Here is a 27,110-nt window from a genome sequence, read left to right on the forward strand (position 1 = left end):
AATCAAGAGGTTCCGTGCATGCCGAATGCACGAAATAATCTAGACAAGCACACAGGTACGGGACAGAAGTTCTTACGCAAGAGTGGACAGCGGCGGCCGGTGCTGGACATGATCGCCAGTGCTAGGGAGTTGTCGGAGCTCAGGCATTTGAGAACGGTTTGAGTCATCCGGTTGGGTCATTTTTTTGTGATCGGTCAGTGATCGAATGACCTGCCCAGGCGTTTGAGACGGGTTTGAGAGGTCCGGTGTAGATGATCTTAGCCCTCCATGATCAAGATGAGACTTGATTGTCGACCCCATATGCCACAAGATAGCATGGCAGCAGTGGAAATCGTGGAATACACACTCCGCTTGTCGAGACCGATTAGGCGATCAGTGTGGGCTTTCTTGTCAGTTACCAAAAGACCGCTACCTAGCTAATGGCATCTCTAGCAGATCATCAATCCTATAATTCCAAATCGTATCCCCTATTTCGTAAAAAAAATATTCAAGGTTTCTTCATCTAGCAGATCTCCCTCACCGACTGGACCTTATATGGAAGCCTCTCTTCATCTTCATCTTCTTCGTCCCTCTTTCTTCTTCTTCCACGCTGCCAACGACAATTGCTCGGCACTAGATGATGCCCATAAGATAGTTAGGGTTTAGGATGGATGATCAGCAAAATTAATTTGATAGACTCACTGAGTACAACGTATCGATGATCAGCAAAATTAATTTGATTGACTCACTGAGTACGATGTACACGTGCACCGGAACCCGGCAATATCTAGATTCGGGGACCACGTTACATCATCAAATAGTTGTTACAGAAATAACAAAAAAACCCATGAGGTTGGACTGCGGAATTGCTGGTTTAAAGTATACGAATAATATAACGTAGACCATATATAGGAATCCTATAGGTTATAATCCTGAAACCAAACAAACTCAAACTCTATAGAAAATTTTTCTGAAGAGTGTGATCCACAAATATTGTCGTGAAGCTCCTTTGAATAAAAGAGGTCCTAAAATTTTGTGACCACAAAATTACCAGGAAATATGACACGCGCATGCTAATTGGGCCAGCCAGCAATATAAAAAACATGAAGATTGCATCGTTCTGATGCAGAGGCCTCCATTTTTGAAAAAAATAAAACAAAAAACATGAAATTTTCTGCTGGGCGAGGGCAGTTACCTTGCGACAGGAACCGACGGAAGCCACCGATTTCTCACCGGAAAGACCATGCCTGCGAGGCGGCCTGGTGCATAAGCTCATGTACTACTAGTTGGTTGTAGTCAGGACTCAGGAGCCGGCCTGGTGCCTAAGAGGACCAGCCCACACGTCTACGTGTGGGCAAAACAACTAGCGCCCACACGTCTTTTTTCTCCTTGCGATCCCTCTCACGCGTCTGCGTGTGGGCAAAATGCATAACGCCCACACGACCTCTCTCAGCCACCTACCTCGCGGTCCCGCACGCCCAGCGTGACAGTCACCACGCGTCCCCGCAGTTGCCATGGTCCGGACCCTCTTCAATGTCCGTTTACATGCAGTTGTCATGTCGCTGAACTACAGTTGTGTGATAGCCTGGCTTAATAGGGATGATAGACTACTCATATCAATAAGGAATTCCTTCTTTTCCGGAAGCCCATTCGGAAGTTGCTCCCGGGTGCGCACGAGTGAGGACAAAGTGTGCAGAAAAGACTAGTATTGATCTGTGGGGCCAGTCTAGATCCCGCCATGAGTAACGACCACCGGCGGGTGTGTCCGGGGCGTTACAAGTTGGTATCAGAGCCGACCCTCGCGGTTACACGGATGTTTGCGGACAGGTGCGCGGTCATGTTATTCATGCCGTTTGTGACCTGTCGTGGCACACGGCATGGCACATGTACCGGACTGAATGCACAGACGTATGTGCCAAGAGGGAACGTTCCTGTGGCCCGACGAGGACGTCGGTTCCTCTGAGTGGGGGTGTATGTGATAGCCTGGCTTAATAGGGATGATAGACTACTCATATCAATAAGGAATTCCTTCTTTTCCGGAAGCCCATTCGGACATAACTCCAAAGTTAAGCGTGCTCAGCTTGGATTAATTTCAGGATGGGTGACCGACCGGGAAGTTGCTCCCGGGTGCGCACGAGTGAGGACAAAGTGTGCAGAAAAGACTAGTATTGATCTGTGGGGCCAGTCTAGATCCCGCCATGAGTAACGACCACCGGCGGGTGTGTCCGGGGCGTTACAAGTTGCCATGTCAAACAACTATAGTTGCCATGGTTGCTCAACTGCAGTTGCCATCTCAGGTCAAGTGCCAGATGCCATTTTGGACAACTGTAGCTGTTGCCATGTATGGTCTGGTTTACTATAGTTGCCATGATTTGAAAACTTTAGAGATTGCCACCTACTAACACTAAGCAGTTGCCATGTATGGTCTGGTTTACTACAGTTGTCATGATTTGAAAACCTTAGGAGTTGCCACCTACTAACATTGGGCAGTTGCCGTGTAGCGCTACAAAGAGACATGGCAAAACAACATGTTCGGGTAAAAGAGAGAGTTGGCATCTGCTTACAAGCACACTATGGCAGTTGCCGTGTACCCTGCAAAACATATGGCAACTGACATGTTCGGGTAAAAAAAAGAGTTGCCATCTGCTTACAAGCACACTAGGGCAGTTGCCATGTACACTGCAAAACGCATGGCAACTGACAGCTTGGGTGTGGGAGAGGAGACGGGCGTGTGGGCGAGATGGCAAATGCCCACACACCAGCCCTTGTGCGTGAGTGAAAACTGATGTGTGGGCGAACTGCTAAACGCCCACACACCGGCCCCTCTGTGTGGTGATACGGACGTGTGGGCGACCGGGTGAATGCCCACACACCAGCCCAGTCCTACGTGGCACCACAAACATGCCAAGATTCGTGCACCCACAAACGGACGCGGATCCATGCGTGTGGGCGAGATGCAAACGCCCACACGTATGAGCGTTAGTGTTTCCGTAATTTTATACTAAAATTAGTATAAAGTTGGGTTATCTATTTTGAAACGGAAGAAGTAGAACCGTTGTTGTGAGCCACTAGTTATTTTCTTTCTGGATTCAGCAGATCCGGACGGTCTTGTGCCATGAATATATAATACTTGAAGAACACTGCCAAAGCTTGGCAGTAATCATCTATTTACGTGTGGTGTCGATGAACACTCGAAGAACACTCCTACTATTATAATGTTCATCAAGTGTGGCGACTGTTAAACATGTAATTCTGTCACGCCTAGGGGCTGCCTTGTGCGCCAAGGGTTGTTATAGGAGTAGGATTCTTTTCTTGTTATTCTCTCTTATCCTTCCTGTAAAACCTCCTGTAATATCTTTTCGATTGTAATCTATGAGAGATGGGTCTCTCCCAATCAATATAAACATCACGCGGCCCTCTATATGAGGGTAGAGACGCTTACACAAACAAACATGGTAATCAGAGCCTCCCTCTTCCTCATCTAGCGATCATCATCTCCATCCTATCGCCCACACACACAAAAATTCCGCCCACATCCTTCCCATCCTCCCATCTCCGGCGCCATGTCCACCTCCTCCAGCCAACTCATCTCCACCGGCCTGAACAACACCATCTCCGAGCCTCTCACACGTACCAATTACATTCTCTGGCGAGCCCAAGCTCACTCCCAAATCATGGGAGCAGGGCTATACGGGTACCTTGATGAAACCCTACCCGAGCCACCTAGAACCATCACCACCAAATCCTTAGACGGGAAAGATCAGATTGGTCCGAACCCCGCCCATACCCCATGGCTCATCCAAGATCAACAAATCGTAGCCTACTTGCTCCGTAACCTTTCCAAAGAAGTCCTGGTGCAAGTTGCTTCCCTCGAGACTTCTCATGCCATCTGGTCTGCCCTGGCAAACATGTTCTCTGCCCAATCCAAGTCTCGCATCAACAACTGCCGTATTGCCCTCTCCAATGCCCAGAAGGGTTCCCTCAGCGCCGCCGCCTACTTTGGGCAGATGCGGGCGCTGTCTGATGAACTCGCGGCCGCAGGAAAGCCCATCGGCGAAGATGACCTCATCTCCTTCATCATCGCCGGCCTCGACATGGAATATCAACCCATCATCTCTGCTCATGGTGTGCGCGTTGATCCTGTCTCCACCGATGAGCTCTTTGGCATGATCTCCAACTTCGATCAGCGCGTCGAGCTGTTCCAAGGAACTGGTCCCGGCGCCTTCAAATCCTCGGCCAATGCCGCCTATCATGGTCGCGGGCCTCCCAAACCCTCTCAGAACCCTCCCAAGGGTGGTGGCGGTGTGGGCTATCGTGGCGGTCCAGGCGGCAGCGGCGGCGCCCACTTCCAGAACGGCGGCGGCGGTGGCGGCGCTCCCTATCCGCATGGTGGTGGTGGTGCCACTTCCAGCACGGCGGCGGTGGTGGCGGAGGCCACTACAACCAGCGCGGCAACAACAACTCCCAGCGCCGCAACAACAACAATCATCGCTCCTTCCAAGGTTATGATGAATACTTTAACAAGTGTCAAATTTGCAAGAAAGATAATCATATTGCGAAGGATTGTGACTGGCGTTATGCCGAGAACAACTCCCAACGCAAGAAGGTTCCAGCCGCCGCAGACACCTCCTATGGTGTGGACACAAACTGGTACGCTGACTCCGGCACCTCCAACCAAATCACTCATGATCTGGACAAGCTGACCATGCACGACAAGTATCCCGGGCAAGATCAAGTTCATAATGCAAATGGAGAAGGTACGGAGATAGCTCACGTTGGTCATTCAATTATTGCAACCCCTCATTCGTGATATTCATCTTAAAAACATCTTGCATGTTCCCCAAACTGCCAAAAATCTTCTTTCAGTACATCGCATTGCTCTTGACAACAAAGTTTTTCTTAAATTTCATCCCTATTTCTTTTTTATCAAGGATCAGGTCACATGGAGAATTCTCTATCGCGGTAGATGCGTGCATGGGCTCTACCCTCTTTTTCCCGAGTTCAGGAGCTTCAATAAACAAGTTTTTGGTGTCATCAAAATCTCTGCGGACAGGTGGCATGCTAGGCTAGGACATACATCTTTTTATGTCGTACAACAAGTGCTTAGAAATAATAAGCTCCCATGTGTTAGTGAGCGTAGCATCGAAACTGTTTGTGATTCATGTCAAAATGCAAAATCTCATCAATTGCCATATCATATTTCTACTAATATTTCTACCAAGCCGCTCCAACTTATTTTTTCTGATGTATGGGGTCCTGCCCCCTCCTCGGTTGGTAGACATACTTACTATGTTAGCTTCATCGATGATTTCAGCAAATTCACTTGGATTTATCTTCTCAAACTTCGTTCCGATGTTTTCCAAGTATTTAAGAATTTTCAAGCACTTGTTGAACGCAAGTTTGATCGCAAAATAATTGCCGTCCAGTCAGACTGGGGTGGCGAGTACGAGAAACTAAACTCGTTCTTTCAGACGCTTGGCATTTCCCATCATGTTTCTTGCCCCCATGCACACCAACAGAATGGCTCCGCTGAACGCAAGCATATGCATATTGTGGACGTAGGCCTCGCTCTTCTTGCGGGTGCATCTATGCCCTTAAAGTTTTGGGACGTAGCGTTCCTCACCGCTGTCCATCTCATTAATATGCTTCCTAGTCGTGTCATTGATAATGATACTCCTATGCAACGACTTCTCCAAGTTAGATCCGATTACAAGTCTCTTCGTGTTTTTGGGTGTGCATGCTGGCCCAATCTCCGTCCCTACAATAATCGAAAACTTATGTTTCGTTCCACACAATGTGTGTTTCTTGGCTATAGTGCCCAGCACAAGGGTGTCAAGTGTCTTGACGTACCCACGGGACGTGTCTATATCTCCAGGGATGTCGTTTTTGATGAGACAGTTTTTCCTTTTGCCACACTTCATCCTAATGCCGGTGCCCTCCTTCGCAAGGAAGTCCCACTTCTTCCTTCTCATTTGACCTCTTTGCATCACGGGGATGATAATTATGATCACATGACTAACCCTCCTAACCTTGAACTTGAGTCTTCTAGTACTGCAGGGTCGGATACTGAAGCAACAAAAAAAATTGGTGAAAAATCGTGAAGAAAACAGGTCAAACGAGCAGTATTTCATGTGTCCCCCGCGGTGCAACAACCCTGCCACCGAATCCCCCTCGTGGTCACCCTCGACAGGATCTGCCTCGGGATCGCCCTCGTTAGATGTGTCGCCGCGCCAGGTTCTGGATGGCAGCGCCTCCCCGGACTCCGCGCCTGTAGGCCAGCCGTCCACGCCACGCGCGCCTCGCCAACCTAGAGATGACACGCAACGGGCTGCGGGCCCGCTCTCCCCCACGCGCGCGTCGGCTTCTGCGGACCACCCGACCGACCGGTTCGGTGTGGAACCACGGGTCTACACCAGGCGCATGCACCAATCCGGCGGCGGCCTCGCCTGGATTTTCTCCGCCACCCTCGCCCGCGTCTTCACCAGCGCCTGCCACAGAAGATCTGGCGAGGGAATCTGCTTCGGATATGCTACAGCAGATCACAGGATCCTCTGCGCCAGTCGCAGTTGCATCCGTTCCTGATGCACCACATACACGCCTTCGATCAGGGGTAATTCAACACACAAATTACAAAGTTAAGTTTGGTTTGACATGTTCCACAGGTGAACCTCGTACGTTCCAAGAAGCATGCAAAGATTCATGTTGGAAAAAGGCAATGGAAGAAGAGTTTCAAGCCTTGCAGAAAAACAAAACATGGTATCTAGTTCCTGCACACCGAGGTAAAAATTTGATTGATTGCAAATGGGTATTCAGGATAAAGAAGAAATTAGATGGCACAATAGATCGTTATAAAGCTAGGCTTGTTGCAAAAGGATTCAAGCAGAGGTACGGTATTGATTATGAGGATACATTTAGTCATGTCGTTAAAGCTGCAACTATCTGTCTTGTTTGGTCCATCGCTGTGTCCAGAGGATGGAGCCTCAGACAGCTAGATGTACAGACCGTATTCCTTCATGGTGTTCTGGAAGAGGAAGTGTACATGCGCCAACCTCCTGGTTTTTAAGACAAGAACAAGCCCTTATATGTGTGCAAGCTTGACAGGTCTCTTTATGGACTGAAACAAGCCCCTCGAGCTTGGTACTCACGGCTAAGTGCAAAGCTTCAGTCACTTGGTTTTGTGCCCTCAAAGTTTGATACATCTCTGTTTATCTGTAATAAGTCACATATATCCATATTTGTGCTTATTTATGTTGATGATATCATTGTTATAAGTTCATCCAGGGCAGCAGTAACAGCCTTGTTAAAAGACTTGAATGCAGACTTTTCTCTCAAGGATTTGGGATATTTGCACTTCTTTCTTGGCATTGAGGTCAAGAGAAACAGGGAAGGTGGTCTTCATCTCTCTCAGGAGAAGTATGCAGCTGATCTCCTGAGCAAGGTTGGCATGCAAGGGTGCAAATCCTCACCCACACCATTGTCTAGTACAGAAAAGTTATCTCTTGAAGAAGGTGAACCCTTGAGCCAAGATGACAGCACCACGTACAGAAGCATGGTAGGAGCACTTCACTACTTAACCCTTACAAGGCCTGATATTTCCTTTGCTGTAAACAAAGTTTGTCAATTCCTTCATGCGCCTACCATTGCACATTGAACTGCTGCAAAACGCATATTAAGATATGTGAAGGACACTTTGAGTATTGGTCTGACATTCAGCAAGTCACCATCCACTCTTCTTAGTGCTTTCTCTGATTCTGATTGGGCAGGGTGCCTAGATGACAGACGCTCACTAGTAGAAAACAGGGCTTTGGTTGGGGCCTGGCCAGCCCAGTAGTCCCGGTTCAGTCACGAACTGGGACCCATGGGGGCATACGTCCCGGTTCGTGAGCCCAGGGGGGCGGCCGGGGCCTCGTGGGCATTGGTCCCGGTTCGTCTGGACCCATTTGTCCCGGTTCCTGGCACAAACCGGGACCAATAGGCCTCGCTCCTGGCCCACATACATTTGTCCCGGTTTGTGGCTCGAACCGGGACAGAAGGTGGGGCTTTAGTCCCGGTTCCAACCAAGAACGGGACAAATGAGTTGCCTATATATACCCCATCGCCGCAGCAGAGCACTCCATAGTGCTCTGTTTTTTCTGGTCGGCGAGGGGAGGCCATTTGGGTGCTCTAGCTCACCTCCTATGCACATGAGGTGTTCGATGAAATGCCCGAGCCACACTAGTTAAGATTTCTCCTCTCGAAGCTCGACCTCCAAGCTCCATTTTCCCTGAGATTTGCATAGGTTTAGTGGTCCGTGACGTCCTGTCCCAGTCTTCACCGCCGTTGATCGCCCGCGCCGATCTCGTCGCCAGCACCACCGTGGTGAGCCTCTTGTTCTTATCTTCTTTCTGGAAAAAAAGAATTCTTACTTTAGATAGATACTTGTCTAATTATATATAATGCACGCAGATGAACCGGCAATGGATGTATGGTGACAGACACACCTCCGAGTACGTTAAGGGCGTGCATAATTTTCTCGAAGTGGCTGAGGCAAACAAGCAGAATGGTTTTATGTGTTGTCCATGCCCTAGTTGTGGGAATACGAAGTCTTACTCTGACCGGAAAATCCTTCACACCCACCTGCTTTATAAGGGTTTCATGCCACACTATAATGTTTGGACGAGGCACGGAGAAATAGGGGTTATGATGGAAGACAGCGAAGAAGAAGAGGACGATGACAACTATGTGCCCCTTGAATACGGTGATGCTGCAATGGGGGAAGCTGCTGAAGATCAAGATCAGGAACCAGACGATGTGCCCGATGATGATGATCTCCGCCGGGTCATTGTTGATGCAAGGACACAGTGCGAAAGTCAAAAGGAGAAGCTGAAGTTCGATCGCATGTTAGAGGATCACAAAAAGGGTTGTACCCCAATTACGAAGATGGCAACACAAAGGCCGGTACCATACTGGAATTGCTGCAGTGGAATGCAGAGAATGCTGTGCCTGACAAAGGATTTGAGAAGCTACTGAAAATATTGAAGACGAAGCTTCCAAAGGATAACGAATTGCCCGACAGTACGTACGCAGAAAGAAGGTCGTATGCCCTCTAGGATTGGAGGTGCAAAAGATACATGCATGCCCTAATGACTGCATCCTCTACCGCGGTGCGTACGAGGATTTGAACGCATGCCCGGTATGCGGTGCATTGCGGTATAAGATCAGACGACATGACCCTGGTGATGTTAACGGTGAGCCCCCAGGAAGAGGGTTCCTGCGAAGGTGATGTGGTATGCTCCTATAATACCACGGTTGAAATGTCTGTTCAGAAACGAAGAGCATGCCAAGTTGATGCGATGGCGCAGAGAGGGCCGTAAGAAAGACGGGAAGTTGAGAGCACCCGCTGACGGGTCGCAGTGGAGAAAAATTGAGAGAAAGTACTGCACTGAATTTGCAAGTGACCCAAGGAACGTAGGGTTTGGTTTAAGCGCGGATGACATTAATCCTTTCGGGGAGCAGAGCAGCAATCACAGCACCTCGCCCATGACTCTATGTATGTATAACGTTCCTCCTTGGATGTGCATGAAGCGGAAGTTCATTATGATGCCAGTTCTCATCCAAGGCCCTAAGCAACCCGGCAACGACATTGATGTGTACCTAAGGCCATTAGTTGAAGAACTTTTACATCTGTGGAATGGAAACGGTGTACGTGTGCAGGATGAGCACAAACAGGAGGAATTTAACCTGCATGTGTTGCTGTTTGTAACCATCAACGATTGGCCCGCTCTCAGTAACCTTTCAGGACAGACAAACAAGGGATGCCACGCATGCACGCACTGTTTAGCTGACACCGAAAGTATATACCTGGACAAATGCAGGAAGAATGTGTACCTGGGCCATCGTCGATTTCTTCCGACCAACCATCAATGTCGAAAGAAAGGCAAGCATTTCAAAGGCGAGGCAGATCACCGGAAGAAGCCCGCCATGCGTACCGGTGATCACGTACTTGCTATGGTCAATGATTTACACGTAATCTTTGGAAAGGGTCCCGGCGGACTAGCTGTTTCGAATGATGCTGAGGGACGCGCACCCATGCGGAAAAAGAAATCTATATTTTGGGACCTACCCTACTGGAAAGAGCTAGAGGTCCGCTCTTCAATCGTCGTGATGCACGTGACGAAGAACCTTTGCGTGAACCTGCTAGGCTTCTTGGGCGTGTATGGGAAGACAAAAGATACACCTGAGGCACGGGAGGACCTGCAACGTTTGCACGAAAAAGACGGCATGCCTCCAAAGCAGTATGAAGGTCCTGCCAACTATGCTCTTACCAAAGAAGAGAAGGAAATCTTCTTTGAATGCCTGCTCAGTATGAAGGTCCCGACTGGCTTCTCGTCGAGTATAAAGGGAATAATAAATATGCCAGAGAAAAAGTTCCAGAACCTAAAGTCTCATGACTGTCACGTGATTATGACGCAACTGCTTCCGGTTGCATTGAGGGGGCTTCTACCGAAAAACGTCCGATTAGCCATTGTGAAGCTATGTGCATTCCTCAATGCAATCTCTTAGAAGGTGATCGATCCAGAAATCATACCAAGGCTAAGGAGTGATGTGGCGCAATGTCTTCTCAGTTTCGAGCTGGTGTTCCCGACATCCTTCTTCAATATCATGACGCACGTCCTAGTTCATCTAGTCGACGAGATTGCCATTCTGGGCCCCGTATTTCTACACAATATGTTCCCCTTTGAGAGGTTCATGGGAGTCCTAAAGAAATATGTCCGTAACCACGCTAGGCCACCAGGAAGCATCTCCATGGGCCATCAAACAGAGGATGGCATTGGGTTTTCTGTTGACTTCATTCCTGGCCTTAAGAAGATAGGTATCCCTATATCACGGTATGAGGGAAGAATGACTGGAAAAGGCAAGCTTGGAGGGGACTCAATAATATGCAGGGATGGGCATTCTTGGTCTCAAGCACACTACACAGTTCTACAGAACTCTACTTGGTGACCCCGTATGTTAATGAACACAAGAACAGTCTGCGCTCCAAACACCCGGAGCAGTGTGATGACTGGATTACATGTAAACACATTAGGACTTTCAGCAGTTGGTTTGAAACACGTCTCAGAGGTGATAACACTGTTTGTGATGAGTTGTACTCGTTGTCCAGGGAACCATCTTCGACTGTATTGACTTACAAAGGGTACAAGATAAATGGGAATACATTTTACACGATCGCCCAAGATCAAAAGAGCACCAACCAAAATAGCGGTGTCCGCTTTGATGCAGCAACCAAGAAGGGAAAGGACACATATTATGGTTACATAGTGGACATATGGAAACTTGACTACGGACATGATTTTAAGGTCCCATTGTTTAAGTGCAAATGGGTCAATCTGTTAGGAGGCGGGGTACTGGTAGACCCACAGTACGGAATGACAACAGTGGATCTGAACAATCGTGGGTACACTGACGAACCGTTCGTCCTAGCCAATGATGTGGCGCAGGTTATCTATGTGAAGGACATGTCTACCAAACCGAGAAAAAGAAAAGATAAGGAAGCGAATACATCATAGGAGGAGGAGGAGGAGGAGAAGCAGAGGAGAAGAGGAGAGGAAGAAGAGGCGAAATAAATAAGAAGATGAAAAAGAAAAGAAAACGAGGAGAAGAAGAAGGAATAGAGGTGAAGAAGAAGAAGAAAGGAATAGAGGAGAAGAAGAAAAAATAGAATAATATATTATTCTATTTCTTCTTCTTCACCTCCAGTCCTTCTTCTTCTCCTTTTTTTTCTTCTTTTTTTTCTTCGATCTCCTCCTCTATTCCTTTCTTCTTCTCCTCTTTTTTCTTCTTATTCTTCCTCTTCTTATTTCTATCGGGTATGTCGTTGTCGATATACCCCCCTCCCGATTTAATATAATTAGTTAGAAAAATAATATAACTAGTTAAACTAGTTTATTTTTAGTAAGTACTACTTTATTTTATTTTTAGTAAGTGCTTAGTAGTTGAACTAGTTGATTTAATAAAACTACTTTATTTTACTATAGAAGCAGTTTATTTTTAGCAAGTACTACTTTATTTTATTTATAGTAAGTGCTTAGTAGTTGAACTAGTTGATTTAATAAAACTACTTTATTTTACTATAGAAGTAGTTTATTTTTAGCAAGAAAATTAATAGAACTAGTTTAGTTTTTTAGTTCAAGCAATTATTCCCGCATCGACGTCGACGATGCCTATCCCGCATCCTCGTCGTCGACTCGGCGGAGGAGGCCTGCTTGATCAGAGGGGCTATGTCCGGGACTGGTCTCCGCCGGGCTGGTATTGGGAGGTGCTACCTTCCGGGGGCGTAGGTTGGTGAGGAGCCAGCCCGTCGTTGACCCGATCCTTGTTTGGTGGCGGTCGCGTGGGCCAGTGACGGTGCCGAGGCTTCCGGACACCGCAGAGGTGGTACGTCACCGTGTCAGCGAGGAGGACGAGCACGTCCGTCGCTACATGGTTGCGTTGGAGGGCAGGTTCGACAATACCTGGCAGGTTCTTCAGGGATCTCACTGGAGTGATCCTGTGATGGTTCCTTCTCTTTGGGTGTCCACCGCCCGCGCCGATACCCGTCGGGCGCTACGTTTCTAGCTGTATTAGTGATGATATATGTATGATAGTATTCGAGGTGTATTATTGATAATATTCGACGATGTATGGATGCAAGAGATGATGTAGTTTTGCTTATAATTGAATGCATGCTAATTTGAATAATACTTTATTTTACGATTTGGTTTTGCTTATTGAATGCTCAAATTGGAAAACTACTCCTACTTTGAATGCTAAAATTGGAGAGCACTATGCAAGGCGTATGCATTTGATTAGTTGATAGCTTATAGGGTTTTTGTTTTTGCAGAAATCTAGAAGCCCCCTCCATCATCCCCGCCGTCATCCCCGTCACCGACCCCCCTCCGACCTCGAGGTGAGACCAGCCAAATCTCCATGTCAATATGAGTCCTATAAGATATTTTGAAATGTTTTTGCTCATATTTTCAACCATTGAAATGCAATGGCCATCAAGTTTGAATGCTCATATGATGTAGATAAAAACATGTATATTTCCGTTCCGGCAAATTTTAGGCGCTCGATATGTCCTTTTTTAGAAAGATAATTAAACGATATTTTGGGTTGACTTTAAGTCTGTCGAGTCTCCACCATATATGAGAGGACGAAGAATCCCGACTGTTGTGGTGGGGGTAGCTTCTCCTTCATTCCCGTGTGCTAGACAATTTGGTGTAATGTACTTGGGAACGAAAGGAGGAGCTACCATCACCGATGGTCGCAAATGTCAGGGAGGAATCAGTGAGGGAGAGTCTCCACCATATATATCTGAGAGGACGAAGAATCCCGACTGTTGTCGTGGGGGTAGCTTCTCCTTCATTCCCGTGTGCTAGACAACTTGGTGTAATGCACTCGGGAATGAAAGGAGGAGCTACCATCACCGACGGTCGAATATGTACACCACGTGAGCTGAGAGTTGTCAAGAAAAGACTCGACTGACCGATAGTCAACCCGTGATGAATAATAATGATCTAATTTAGGTTTTTTAGTACATATATTTAATTTTACAAGTTTAATATTTGAATTATGAACATAGGAAATGTCGTACTCGGACGACGAAAGTCTCCCGGTGGAGTGCGACTGGTGCCACGACGACCGAGGTCTGTGCGACAGGCCTCACCTGGACGAAGATCGGCGCTTCAGCATTAAGCTGGAGGAGACCTTCGATGTTGAAACGATACACAACGACGACAAGTGTTATTTTTTCGTAATTAAGCACGACTTCAACTATTTCAATGTGTAATTTTCATCTTTTACAATTCGACTAGTTTATCACATGCCATGCAAGACGCTATGTCTTGGAGAGGATGGGTTTTGAAGACCATAAAAGTATGGAAACAAAGAAAATTCACCTAAGGACCCATCATGATATGGATTTTGAAGTAAATCTATATAATTCTGAGAGCGTAACCCATTTTTGTTGCAAAAATTGGGAAGCACTTTGCAAGATGTATGATTTTGATGAGGGTATGCTTGTCACCATGGATCTTGATGATCCTGACATCGACTAAGACAATATGAACATTTGGGTCCTTGTTGATACGACTCCAATTCTACCACTATGTGAGTTTCTCAAACATAGTTATTAACTAATTTATATTGTTCATTTCAAAATAGTTGATAACTTATTTTGATTGTTCAAACAATGTGCGGAACATGGTAGACAGAACCTACTACACCGATGGCTCTAAGTTAACTTATAAGGAGAAAAATCATCTGGTTGCATTTTGTACGGATTTTGAGAATTACAATATCTATTATAAAACTCCTCCACATTATGGTTAATACGTGCCACTAGTGCACGTGTTGAACTACGGTAACATCCATGGAGATGCCATGGTAAGATTTTTTAGTATTACGACATCCGTGCATCTTTTGCATAAATTCTTTTAAAACTTAACTACATTGCTAACTACGAAGTTATTACTATATGTTTTTCAACAGGAAATCCCAAATGATTGTGTGCTTCATCTGATGTATCAGAGTGGTCGCATTGATGTTTTGAACATACGGCCAGGTCATCCTATGAATCTCAACTGTCCATACCGGGTTTCTAAAAGAAGTGGAGACATGAAAATCAAGGAATGGAAAAAAATGTATGGAGAGTCGTAAGGAGGTTCTTGAAAGCAAAAGGAAGCGAAGCGCAAGAATTGGAGACAGGATGATATCCATTCTCCATAATGGAGAGTCGGGGTCTATATTGTTTTATGCTATTTTACCTTAAAGATGGTATTTAGGTCCTACCTAATACTGATGATCATGTGCTAAGAACAATTAAGTAGGGTTGGTTCGATGACTATGAGGATGATGATCGTATGACTTGTTATTAATAACGAGTAGAAGTTGTATGATGACGATTAGTAGGACTTATTATTATTATGATGCATGATGCGAGCATGAAGAGTTATTATATATCAGTGGGTGAAATGAACATGCATGGTTTGGATTGAAATGAAGACAACATGCATGTGGTGCATGTCGAAAGTAGTACTAATCCAAACTTGATCAAGTTAGGATTAGTATTACTTTCGACATGCACCACATGTTGCCTTCACTTTAATCTAAGCCATGTTAAGGCATAGCAGTAGCGTTGGTAAACCAAGCACGGAGATAAGAGAGAACACTTCTCTCTATTAGCTAGCTAACACACCCTAAATTACCCCCTAAACCCACCCCCTTTCAAAAAAACCTCAACTCCTGCCAGCTGCTGACGCATGGACGCCTATTGGACCCGGTTGGTGCCACCAACTGGGACCAAAGGCCCTCCTGCCTGGGCTCGCCGCACCGGCCACGTGGAGACCCATCTGTCCCGGTTCGTGTAAGAACCAAGACTAAAGGCCTAGGGCTTTAGTAACGACCCTTTAGTCCCGGTTCAACAACCGGGACAAATGGGCCTTACGAACCGGGACAATATGCCCTTTTTCTACTAGTGGCTCAATAGGTGGTTTTGCTGTTTTCTTTGGACCTAACCTCATCTCATGGTGTGCAAGAAAACAGGCCACAGTCACATGGTCAAGTACGGAGGCGGAATACAAGGCTTTAGCAAATGCAACATCAAAAATCATTTGGGTCAAATCCATGCTTAGAGAACTTGGAATAGGTTATGCACAACCCTCTTGTCTCTGGTGTGATAATCTTGGTGCCACATATTTATCTGCTAATCCTGTTTTCCATGCAAGAACAAAACATATTGAAATTGACTATCATTTTGTTCGAGAAAGAGTTGCAAACAAAGAATTGAAAATTCGCTTTGTTCACTCCAAGGATCAAGTTGCAGATGGGTCTACAAAAGCTTTGCCTACAAGACAGTTTGAAGAGTTCAAGCGTAATCTTAACTTAGTTATGTTATGATTAAGGGAAGGTGTTAAACATGTAATTCTGTCACGCCTAGGGGCTGCCTTGTGCGCCAAGGGTTGTTATAGGAGTAGGATCCTTTTCTTGTTATTCTCTCTTATCCCTCCTGTAAAACCTCCTGTAATATCTCTTTGGTTGTAACATATGAGAGATGGGTCTCTCCCAATCAATATAAACATCACGCGGCCCGTTGTATGAGGGTAGAGACGCTTACACAAACTAACAGCAACAACGGTGGTAGTCCGGCCATGGCACGGACCACCCGGTTCTACTCTCGGGTGAGGGCGTGTGTGTTCTTCCGCTGTCGTTTCTTCACAATGCGGGCGCGGATGGCTTCCTCCATGGCGGCCGCCCGCACCGCCGCAGCAGCCGCCATTTCGGCCGCGATACGGGCCTCGACGGCCCTTATCCTCTCCTTCCCACGGCTGGCACACCGGTCCGGGTGTGACTCATAGTCCGCCCGACCGATGATGGGGAAGGAGAGATTTTCTGGCCGCCGGGACCACGATGATCGAACCACCGAGGGCACGAGCGCCCGTTCAGCCGACGCTATGGAATTGCGCCAGACAGAACCTGCCGTCGGTCGGGCGATGTCCTCTCGAGAGCGGCGAAGTGCAATGCGGACCACCATTGCCTCCTCCAACCCGCACGGGATGACACCCCAGTCGACGGATCCGGACTGGTCAGGGTCAGATCCGCTACCCGCCATGCCGGAGACTACCGAAAATCGCTGGAGGTGAGCTTGGGTAGCGGAAGGAGGGGAGGGGAGTGGAGTGTGAAGTGATTAGGGTTTGGTCCATCGAGTGGATGGGGAGGAATATATGTGAGGTCGAGTGGGTCAGCATGGGCCGGGCCCGACGTGGCGGACGCGCCCAAGCACCCCATATGCGCTTCATATTTGGCTGGATATGAGGGGTGCCGGTCAGCCCGGGCATATAAGGCGGGTTTGGGACGCCCGGATGTTGATGCTCTTATATTCTAGTGAAGGTGCACAAGTGGCTGCAAAACGGGGCCATATGGCCTATGTGTAATTCATTAACCTATACCACAGTGGTCTAAGACGAGAGGATCGGCCTCTTGTGATAATGTGATCGACCCATACATATCACAGGAATATAAGCAGTATTCACGTTACCAATTAAGAGGTTCCGTGCACGCCGAATGCACGAGATAATCTAGACAAGCACACAGGCAGTACCAGACAGAAGTTCTTACGCAAGGGTGGACAGCGGCTGCTGTTTGCTGAAACAGATAGCCTTCACCCCTTCCGCCGTAACCCGGAAATAATCGACCAAAGAAATGGCACCTTTTACTTGAGTTTCCTCGATAGCACCATCACATTGAAGTTTACCGAATCGGGAATCCTCTGCATCATCGTCTTGATGACATTCACGGCATCCTGGTACAACACAAAGAACGTCGATTATTGTACTGTAAGCAGGGGAGATATATTTGCAGATGCCAATGGGCAGTTAGATAACCGCTAATAAAAGGTATAGCTAAAATTGTGCGACTTGTAGAGATGTCGACTGTCCTTTGCTGCTACTGTTATCAAGCCAAGGCGCTTTGCTGCTACTGTTATGATCTCTTTCTAGTCTTCTTGTAGGCTGTTTTGGTGGGAGCTGCATCTCCAGGCTGGGTGGTGTGCTACACTAGAGGAACTGTTTGCTACTTTGCTTTCTTTTGGTAGATGTGTTTCTTCTGTGGTTCCGCAGCGGGTTGTGGGTGTGATTGAATAAGTGGTCTCAGACTGGATACCGTGTTATCAATTTCATTCTAATGAGACTGGGGGCCTGGAGCTCCTGGAATAAAAAGAAAAATAAGGCAGCGGCAACGGCACTGGCATATACTCTGATTGTAAAAAATGCGCCATGTCAACAAAACATAACACTGTATAGCACCCGTGAAACTAGCTTATATCCCGTGTTGTTAGCGCGTATGTTAAACTGCAGTGCAGCAACGCTACACGAATGATTTTTCAGGTGAACTCTCACTTCAAATCTGCCAGCATCAATTATTCACAGGCCATGAGCAATTACTGCTGATAGTTAGATATTCATTTGAGTCATTGAGTGCCAAATAAGTAACAGGTCAGTAACCAAAACGTCAAGACTAATGCCATGAAAAGCACGACTCCTTTCACACCAGTAACTGAATCTGCTAGTGTAACTTCGTAGTCCGTACCTGTTCTATTTAAGGCCCTATAGGCTCTGGAGGTCATGTAGGGGGATACAGAACAACTGTGTCTAGAAGACTAGAATGTACAAGTCATCAAACAAATTGACAAGTTTGTACGGCCACCACCATCACTCATCCTACATGTTGGTAGCTTATTCTTGTAAAAATGGCCACTATTCAGATGTTTGCTCTCTATTTATTCTAGGCCTTTACAGTTCCAAGCCGGTACAAGCAAATATAACACTGGCCCTTTTGACAATACCTGCAGTAAACTTTCAGGAGATGAGGGACCATGCTTTATTGGTCCACCCTTCATTCCATCAAGCTCGTAAAGTGTCCCTACAGATATATGCCACTCATTACTATCGTATGAAAAACAATCAAAATTGAGTATTACATCAAGACCAGCAAAAAGACTTACTATTCAGAGCTGTGAAACAAACATAGTGCTCTTCTACAATGTCACCAATCTGGCAAACGAGGGCCATGTATGAAAGTTAAACGTTTTCAACGAAAATAGGAGAAGACATTTTAACAAATATTTATAGGCTTGCATTTTTTTCTTATGTATTTTCACTACCAAAAAAGAGATAACTGTAATAAGAGATTATAAATCAATCTGAAAGACGTCCTGTGGTAGTCTGTTAGATACTAATTAGTGCTCATACTGCCTTTTTAAAAAAAACCACACTGGTTACTAGAACAAAGTTTTGCCTTTGCATTTGAACTGAAAGAAACATTATGAAGACACTTCACAATATGAGCTAAAACAACAATTTCAAGTTCCATGGTTATTTATTCATTCCCCACACATCAGTCTATTGGCTGCTGTAATGATCATTTAGGTCTCTGAGACAGAATCCCAGTTCACATAAGCCAAAAATAGTAATCAGTACCTCTGTGTCACCAGCACTGGCAGCCAGTGAGTGAGCTCTTGCCATGTCATCGTCCTTCTCCAACACTCTGGCACGCTAAATGTATGGCATAAGAAAAAAAGGATAACAGAAAACCGTTTGAGAGTGATCAAGGTAAGGATGAATGGTTTAAATCAAGAGATAAGAACCTCATACGGGTCCATGCTGGCTGTTGATTTGAAAAACAGGTCCAAGCCTGAATTCTCCACTACAAAAGACAACATAAGTTCGTTTAACAAAAACAGAGGCATAAGCACGAAACAGAATGGAATCATTTTACATAATTTACATACCGCAAATTCTACTAACCTACATGGAATCAATGCCCCCTTAATTACTTGTGCAACAGACAGAATGGTATCACACACAACAGAAGCACAAAAGCACAGAGCTTACTTACCTAGACTGATTTCCGAACATGCATTTCCAACAGCATGGAGTAAAGCGATAGTTCCGCAAGCATTTCCTAATGAGTCAATCTGTTTTATGAAATACACCTCATCCAAACTTTCCTGTTGCAGAAGGAATATGTTGATGTTAAATGTGCCACCTGATGTAAGACCATAAGGGGCCTGTTACGGTGGACAGATCAGCTACAACTGCAACTCATACTGATATAGTCATGCGATCTACTCCCTCGGTTCCTAAATATAAGTCTTTGTAGAGATTCTACTATGGACTACATACGGAGCGAATTGAGTGAATCTACACTCTAAAATGCATCTATATACATCCGTATGTGGTTCATAGTGAAATCTATACAAAGACTTATATTTAGGAACGGAGGGAGTACAAGAAACAGAAATTGCCCACCTTGTCTTCAGTAGCTGAGACTTGTTCTGGAGGAGCAGCTGGATCCTGCATCGGGCTAACGGAATAAGTACTGAATCGCTGAAAGTACTAATCTAGGATATATCAAAACAAAATAGACTGCCTGCACACATTTTCACACATAAACTGAAGCGTGTGGTGTATGTACCTCGGGCGGATCGGGGAAGCAGAAGACGACGGCGAGCACGGGCTGGGGCACCATGGCCAGCGCGTCGGCGTCTAGACCGTACACGTCGTGGAACTCGGCCTCGCCCCGCGGGACACCCAGCGACCACATGAACTGCGCCCGCCGCGGCGAGGAGTTCCGTCAGATAGATGGTCACAGTAGCGATGGATGATAGGAGCAGCAGGCAGCGGCGGACGCTAACCTGGTTGAATACTTCAGGGCTGGACTCCAGCGGGGGCCACCGCTCGCCGGAGCAGGCGGAGGCGGAGGACGTCGGCGCTGCCATGAGGATTTCGCCGGAGGTTTTCTCTTTTTTGGAGAGAATTTCGCCGGAGGTGGAGGGGAGAGGCAGTTTTTTTGTTTTTTTTAGACAAGATGGTAGCGGCAGCTTTTGGTCCTCCAACCGGCCCAGTATGCTCAGAACAACGAGCCCGGCCCAGCTGGCCCATGCGCATTAATCTTTTTTTTTTGCTGCCATGCCCATTAATCTGATGTAGTCAGAAGGCAGTTTTTTTTAAAAAAAAGAAGGCAGATTTTAAGTTCAAAGTCGAACAGCCTGAGTCACAAATAAAAAGTACGATTCTGTGTTAATAGTGCTAATATTGGGAATCGGTTTCTTGTCCCAATTTTAGAAGTCGATTCACAAGGTCAAGCATGAGATTCAACTAGGGCTTTCAGTTTCCATAGGCAATGAAGAGGAGACCCTCTTCTCCTTGGATGGACGGATCTCCTCTCTACATTGAGTTTCCGAACTTGCTCACTGTCTGCACAGGCCCGATGTTTTTAGTGTCCTCGGGCGCCCACAATGGGAATTGGAACGTCTCATTATGATGCATATTTGGCCCCCCAGGAAGCCATAGCTTGGGTAAGGGGGATGTTAGATGATTATTTCGAAAAGGGATGAATATGCTGCAATATACTGATGATACTATATTCGTATTACAAGATTATAAGGATAGTGCTAGAAATTTGAATTTATTTTATGTGCTTTTGAATAAATATTGGGTTTGACTATCAACTTTCACAAAAGTGAGATTTTCCTCTTTGGAGAAACTACTAGAAAATCTTTTTTTTTACAAGAAACTACTAGAAAAGTTTATCTATACTTGGAAATACTTACTTGTGAGTCACGATCAGTTCCCCTAAAGTATCTGGGAATGCTTCTCTCTAATGTGAGAATTAACAATAAACACCGGATGGGATGATAGAAAAAATAGAGAAAAGACATGTGTGCTGGCAAGGCAAAATGCTTAATATTGTTGGCAAGATCACTCTTGTTCATGCCTGCTTAACTAACATCTCTATCTTTATAGTGTCTTTCTACCCAATCCCTACTGGGGTAAGAAAGAAAGTTGATTTTTATAGGGTTAGGATTGTGTGGCTGGATAATGAAGACAAGAAAAGATATCAGTTGAACTGGAAACTTTGTTGTTAACCCAAACAACAGGGGGCTTGGGTATCTCAAATTTAGATCTTATGAATAAAGTTCTACTAGCTAAATGGTTCTGAAAAATGGAAACTGGGTGAGGGTTGTGGCAAGAGGTTTCCTGAGCAAGTATTTTAAAGAGAAATGTATTTCTGGCATTAGGCCCAAAGTGGGATGTAGTGTTCCACGAGGGAACATCCACTGTGTCGCTTCCCGTGCGGGTGACTCGGGAGGCACATAAACCCTTGCCGCAGGTACCCGTCGCTCCTCCCTTCCTCCCCTCCATCGCCGCCTAAGGAAGCCGCTGGGCTAAGTCCGGGCGTCCGATCGCAGTGATGGGGGATCACCTTCATCTCGTGGCGGTCGGGTGCCGTGGGGCAAAGGCTCGCCGGGGGGGGGGGGGGGGGGGGGGCGCACGTCCGATCTGATCGACGGCGGCACGACGGCTGTTGTCGACAGAGGCATAGAGCGGCTGCTAATTGGAGCTGATGGGTGGGTGCGGCTGCGCGGATGTGGAGTCGTGGAGGGCTAGATGGTTATGCGTGGGGACCTCTGTGTGCGGGCCGGTCTCCAGCCAAATCCGATTGGATGTGGCATCGGGGGCCGGTGTGCATCTATCTCTTTGCTGGATGTGGACCGCGACGTCAAGGTGTTGGCCTTACACACATGCGTTGGCCGGCCGGAGGTGCTACGGTCCACAGCTTCGTGGTGGTGATCCAGATCCGATCGGCCGGATGGTGGTGACTTCAAATTGTACTGCAACGACTTCCTACGACTCCACAACTGTGGTGGTCATAGAAAGGTCTTCAGGAGGGTTCATCTCTCCTGACCCGGTGGTTGACTTCAGCGATGAGATACAAATATAAATGATGGATTGACGCGGAGGGATGGTTGTGCAGTGGTGGCGCTCGCATCGCATGTACCTGTCGGGATCGTGGAAAAGTGGTGCAACACACATGGGCGACTTCGATGATGGTGCAACTTGAGCACCCAATCTCGAGCTCTGGGGCGAAAGCCTAGGTCAAACCCGAGTGGTCATACCTGCCGATGGCGATGTTTTTCTTACGTCGTTCCCTTATTGAAGGCATTGTTTGGATTGATTCTTCACCGTGAAAACCTATATACTACCCTTGTGGTTCGATCAGGTGACGACGGCGCTTGAGTGTCGCCCATGTGATGTCATGAGATGGTTGAGGCGGATATGGTAATTGTCGTAGTTTTGCCGATTGCAGATATGACCGATTTGGGGCTTTTTTCCTTTTTCCTCACCCACGCATAGTTTGCTCGCCTGTTTTTTGCATATGTGTGAGTTCGTGTTGATTGTGTGCATCCTAGCAATCTAAAGGTCAGGTGTTTGCTCATTGTGTTAGTATCTTCTTGATATTTTATTTTGAGCCAATAAAATCCACCATTTGTCGAGAAAAGGACCGAAGTGGGAGATTCTCACTTTTGGACTAGTCTTTTGACAGTAAAAGATATTTTTTATCAACAATGTACAAAAGTGACTGGGAATGGGGAGAATACCATATTCTGGGTGGGAGATAAACCTCTCAAACAATCCTACCACAGACTGTACAGTTTGAGTTTTGATCATAATATAACTATGGTTGAGGCCATTAATAAGGGCTGGGAGGGATTCACTTTTAGAAGAACTAACCTGGAGAAGCTTTGGAGTTCTGGAATAGTTTGAAATTGAGATGCGAGGAGGTTAGAATGATGGGAGGAAAAGATAAAATTAAATGGATGCTCACTGATGACAGAAAATTCACTGTTAGCTCTTTGCATAAATTTCCAATTAAATATGTTTGTGGTTTCCAGCAAAAAAATCCTGTGGAAAATCAAAATTCCCTAAAAAATCAAGTGTTTTTGTGGCATATGGTCAAGAAATTCACCATGACTAAAGATAATCTGCTTCTAAGAGGATGGAAAGGTGGCAAAATGTGTGTGGAGATGATGAGAGTATTGATCATTTAATTTTCTAGTGTTCATCTGCTAGACTTGTCTGGAGTCTTTTAAAATGTACTTTTGATTTGCAATCTACCCCTGCTAGTCTGTTTGATTGCTTTGGTAGGTGGAAATGCAGAAATTATATCTGATAGGCGGTTGTGTTATTACTCCGATGTTTTGGGTAATGTGGAAATGCAGAAATAATATTTTTTTGAGAGAGAAATTATATCTGATCGTATGACTCTGGCCAAGATGATGTGTTCCTGGATAATGAGTTGATCTATATTGCAGATAAAGTAGGCCAGCCAAAAACTACTGATGCTAGGGGCAAAGCTAATCGAGCGGATGTCAAGTGACGTGTTCCCAGGGATGGAGACCAGGGTTGTTGCGAATTGCCGATGACTGAAGATGATGAATCAAGACACTGAAGACTTCTTGCTTGCATACCCTTTGGTGAAGTTTCCTGGAAAGCTGAAGTTTTTTTTTCTCCTGTTTTCGTTCCTCTGGTGGTTGGTTTGATCTGAACTTGGATATTGGTTTGGTCACTTTGTTAGTTGTGGTCTAGCCAATGGGCTTGGGTCCTTTTGGTGATCTTGCATGATCAGGTTTGCTCTGATAGGATTTTCGAATCTCTGCTACGTAAGCTGGTTGCGCTTTTGTTTAGAACTTTAGTCGTAAATAGTTTGCAGTTTGTAAAAGACCAGATGGTTTCTTTACATGAAAACCGGAGAGGACAGCCTCTCTTCCAATAATTAAAGAAAAAAACACAGCTGATCCGCAATGAGTAGTCCATGGACTAGAGCATGTGTTTCTCTGTGTGATAAAGCAAGGTTCATTGCATGTGTCCGGCCACAGCAAAGATACCATCACCCGTCGAATCGCGAGCTACACATCCCTAATTAACACGTTGTTTAAGAACTGCAAGCAACTCTTATTCATTTCCCCACCCGAATTGCAAATCTGCAGGGTTGTCCCTCGATACATTCTATGTTATGTTTTTCTTCCAACGGAAGCCAGCGGTGGGCTGTCACCGCAGACGACAGACGTAATGCGGAGGGTGAGGATTATAGCGGTTTGGATGGTCTTTATGTGCGACGGACATGCGGCTAGGCTCCACCTCGTATACATTGATCGACACGAGTGCTCGTAGTGTTGTGACCGCCGGTGCCCGGGACGAAGCAAACTTCAGGCGGCCCAACTTGCTTCGAGCTACCGCTAAGGCGTCCAACCTCTCGTTTCTCCTGGCATGCATGGTAGGTGATGGGTGGCTGGTCCGCACCGATTAACCATTTGAGGCCGCAAGCCGTCGCTAGCTGCTGCAATACATTGCATCAGGCCGGACAAGGGACGTAACTACTTGCAAACGAGCGAGCGACAGCATTGACAGCTTAGCTCACAAGCCCGGTCTGTCAAGATACTACTCGCCGAGTCGCGATCGAGCCACCCCGGCCGGACCCGCACCAAGACTCCGGCAGGTCGATCGCCGTAGCCATTCCCCGGCGCCACCGTACGTACGCCCCTAGGTCTCCACTCTCCAATAGCGCTTACACACGCCCTAGTCCCAGTGTCCCACTGTCCCAGCTCCCAACAACACACGGAACAGTACTACGTGCCACGGTCTCTGCCTATAAACCCGCCAGGGTCTGTCACTGGCTACTCCCACCCATATATACAGCTCCATCGTCGCCGGGAGAGAAGACACCGCGCGCGCGCGCTTCATCCTATCGCACCCTCTTCCAAATTCGTGGAGGATCGATGGCCGCCATGAAGGTCATTGCTTACCATAGCCGATCGAAGTGGCATTTCTTGATTTCTCTTGTGATTTTAACCGCGGCTAGCTCCCTGATGTACCAGTAGTTAGTTTGATCGATTGGTTTGTCTGACGGCTGCAGAAGATCGTGGTGAAGCTGGAACTGCACTGCGACGGGAAGAAGCAGAAGGCGATCAAGACCGTCTCCACTCTCTGTGGTGACTTACTTACCCCCCTTCTCTTTCTCGGAATCCGTCCGGAATTGTATCTTGCTAGCTTGTTCTGCTTCGTCGACAACATGCATGCACTGAGGCCACTCACTCATCAAGTACCATACCTCGGTTTGGCGCTTCTGACGACGACAACCGTGGTTTCCTTCCCCAGGTATCGACCAGATCGTCATGGACATGAAGGACGGCCAGATGACGGTCGTGGGGACGGTCGACCCCGTCGACGTCGTCCACAAGCTGCGCAAGCGCTTCTGCTCGGTGCGGATGGTCTCCGTCGGCCCGGCCAAGGAGGAGGGGAAGAAGAACAATGAGGGCGGCGGGGACAAGAAGGTCGACAACACGAAGGGCGCGTGCACGCCCATCCCAGTGTGCCAGCCGTGCTACCCGGCGCACTGGTACCCGCCGCCTCACCACCCGCAGCCGTGCTACTGCTACGTCGTCCACACCGAGGAGCACCCCCACGCGTGCGTCATCTGCTGATCGACGCACATTTTTGTAGCCGGCCTGCATCTGCATACTAGCTGCCGATTGATCGATCCGGGCTCATCAGCCTACCTGCACCGGTGGTCGACGGCGTGCGTTCTATGTATCTATGACCGTGTGAGCTACATATTTTACAGGTGTCCGGCGGCTGCGCATCTGCTGAGCTTTGCCAGGTACCGAATTACAGTGTGGAGAAGAACTAAATAAATAAAACTGCTGCCTTTGGATTTTAAAGGCCGTTAGTTATTACTCCATCTGTACCACAATACTTGTCGCTGGGGCAACTTGTCCTGGTTTACCCCAACACGACAAGTATTTAGGTACAGAGGAAGTACATGGTCCTTTGTTCTTACGTGCGACCCAGCATGCGCCGTCCATTGTCCAACACATGATTACGACCTACTACTCGTAATACATTGTCTACTGTCCATCGCACAAAATACACATGATTGACCAACTACAGGTCTTAATCGCTGCTCTAACTGCGTGTGTTGTGTGTTGTACGTACCCACGGCTGCGAAGCCACATACGTACGTCAAATTTGGCACGTCCATTTATATGATCTAATTCTGCAGCATGCATCTGTGTGGGTGTGACACTTCGGTGCTAGCTTAGTGTGCAGGTGTGAATATTCCGCTCCACTCCACGTTAGAACACGGGAATGTACTATTCCAAGAAGTGTAGAATCATTCCATTGTAGTTCACTATCTTGGAATACACCTAGCTAGAAGACCGGCAGCACCCACGTGATATTCTCGCACGCGCGCTCTCTCTCTGTAACTTTTTTTTTGCGAGGGTCTCTCTCTCTCTGTAACTGACAGACCTATACCACGCTGCATGATTGCATGTGCTTATCCAGCGGAGTTAGCCATGAAGGTGAGTAGTGGCCACACCTGCGTGCGTTTGTCCTCTGTATACATGTACACACTACACACTCGACTGATGAATAGATAGAAGTTCAGTCTATCTCTGGTGTTCATCTATCTTACACACTAGTAAGGCGTGTAAACATATGATTCAGGAACGAATTTCTTTTCAAGATATTTACTTCGTGTTCTAGATGCTCTTGAGTTGTGATTAAATCGTAATGTTGTCTCGCAAAGGTTGATATAGATCTAGCCAATGTAACATCCGCTCTGTAAGCAATTCATTACATGTAAACCAAAGCCAGATACGAGAATCACAAAAAAGACTCCCCTGCATTGGGTAACTTCTTTCTTTATAAACTGAGTCAACCAGTTAATAAGGGATGAAAAAAATAGATATCCATGACCAACATTGTCAC

General features: G+C 46.7%; 2 protein-coding genes and 1 non-coding gene across 3 annotated transcripts; 2 read left to right on the top strand and 1 right to left on the bottom strand.

Moving 5' to 3' along the window:
* Nucleotides 1–4,025: 4,025 nt before the first annotated feature.
* On the top strand, nucleotides 4,026–4,164 carry LOC120975113 (small nucleolar RNA Z247). The gene has a single exon (XR_005770951.1). It is a non-coding gene; the product is annotated as a small nucleolar RNA Z247 (small nucleolar RNA).
* Nucleotides 4,165–17,005: 12,841 nt separating this feature from the next.
* Nucleotides 17,006–20,410, bottom strand: LOC109753573 (ubiquitin carboxyl-terminal hydrolase 3). Its single transcript, XM_020312499.4, has 9 exons — nucleotides 20,192–20,410; nucleotides 19,972–20,103; nucleotides 19,806–19,850; nucleotides 19,393–19,504; nucleotides 19,142–19,200; nucleotides 18,975–19,049; nucleotides 18,500–18,548; nucleotides 18,341–18,417; nucleotides 17,006–17,299 (listed from the first exon to the last, which is right to left on the bottom strand). Exons 1-9 carry the CDS (start codon nucleotides 20,273–20,275, stop codon nucleotides 17,210–17,212), a joined length of 723 nt encoding a protein of 240 aa, XP_020168088.1. The 5' UTR covers nucleotides 20,276–20,410; the 3' UTR covers nucleotides 17,006–17,209.
* A 4,628-nt stretch (nucleotides 20,411–25,038) lies between these two features.
* LOC109753614 (heavy metal-associated isoprenylated plant protein 39-like) lies at nucleotides 25,039–26,052 on the top strand. The gene is made up of 3 exons (XM_040400718.2): nucleotides 25,039–25,132; nucleotides 25,255–25,330; nucleotides 25,497–26,052. Exons 1-3 carry the CDS (start codon nucleotides 25,118–25,120, stop codon nucleotides 25,820–25,822), a joined length of 417 nt encoding a protein of 138 aa, XP_040256652.1. The 5' UTR covers nucleotides 25,039–25,117; the 3' UTR covers nucleotides 25,823–26,052.
* Nucleotides 26,053–27,110: the final 1,058 nt, after the last annotated feature.

This window comes from Aegilops tauschii, chromosome 2 (genome assembly GCF_002575655.3).
Source record: "Aegilops tauschii subsp. strangulata cultivar AL8/78 chromosome 2, Aet v6.0, whole genome shotgun sequence".
NCBI classification, from domain to species: Eukaryota; Viridiplantae; Streptophyta; class Magnoliopsida; order Poales; family Poaceae; genus Aegilops; species Aegilops tauschii.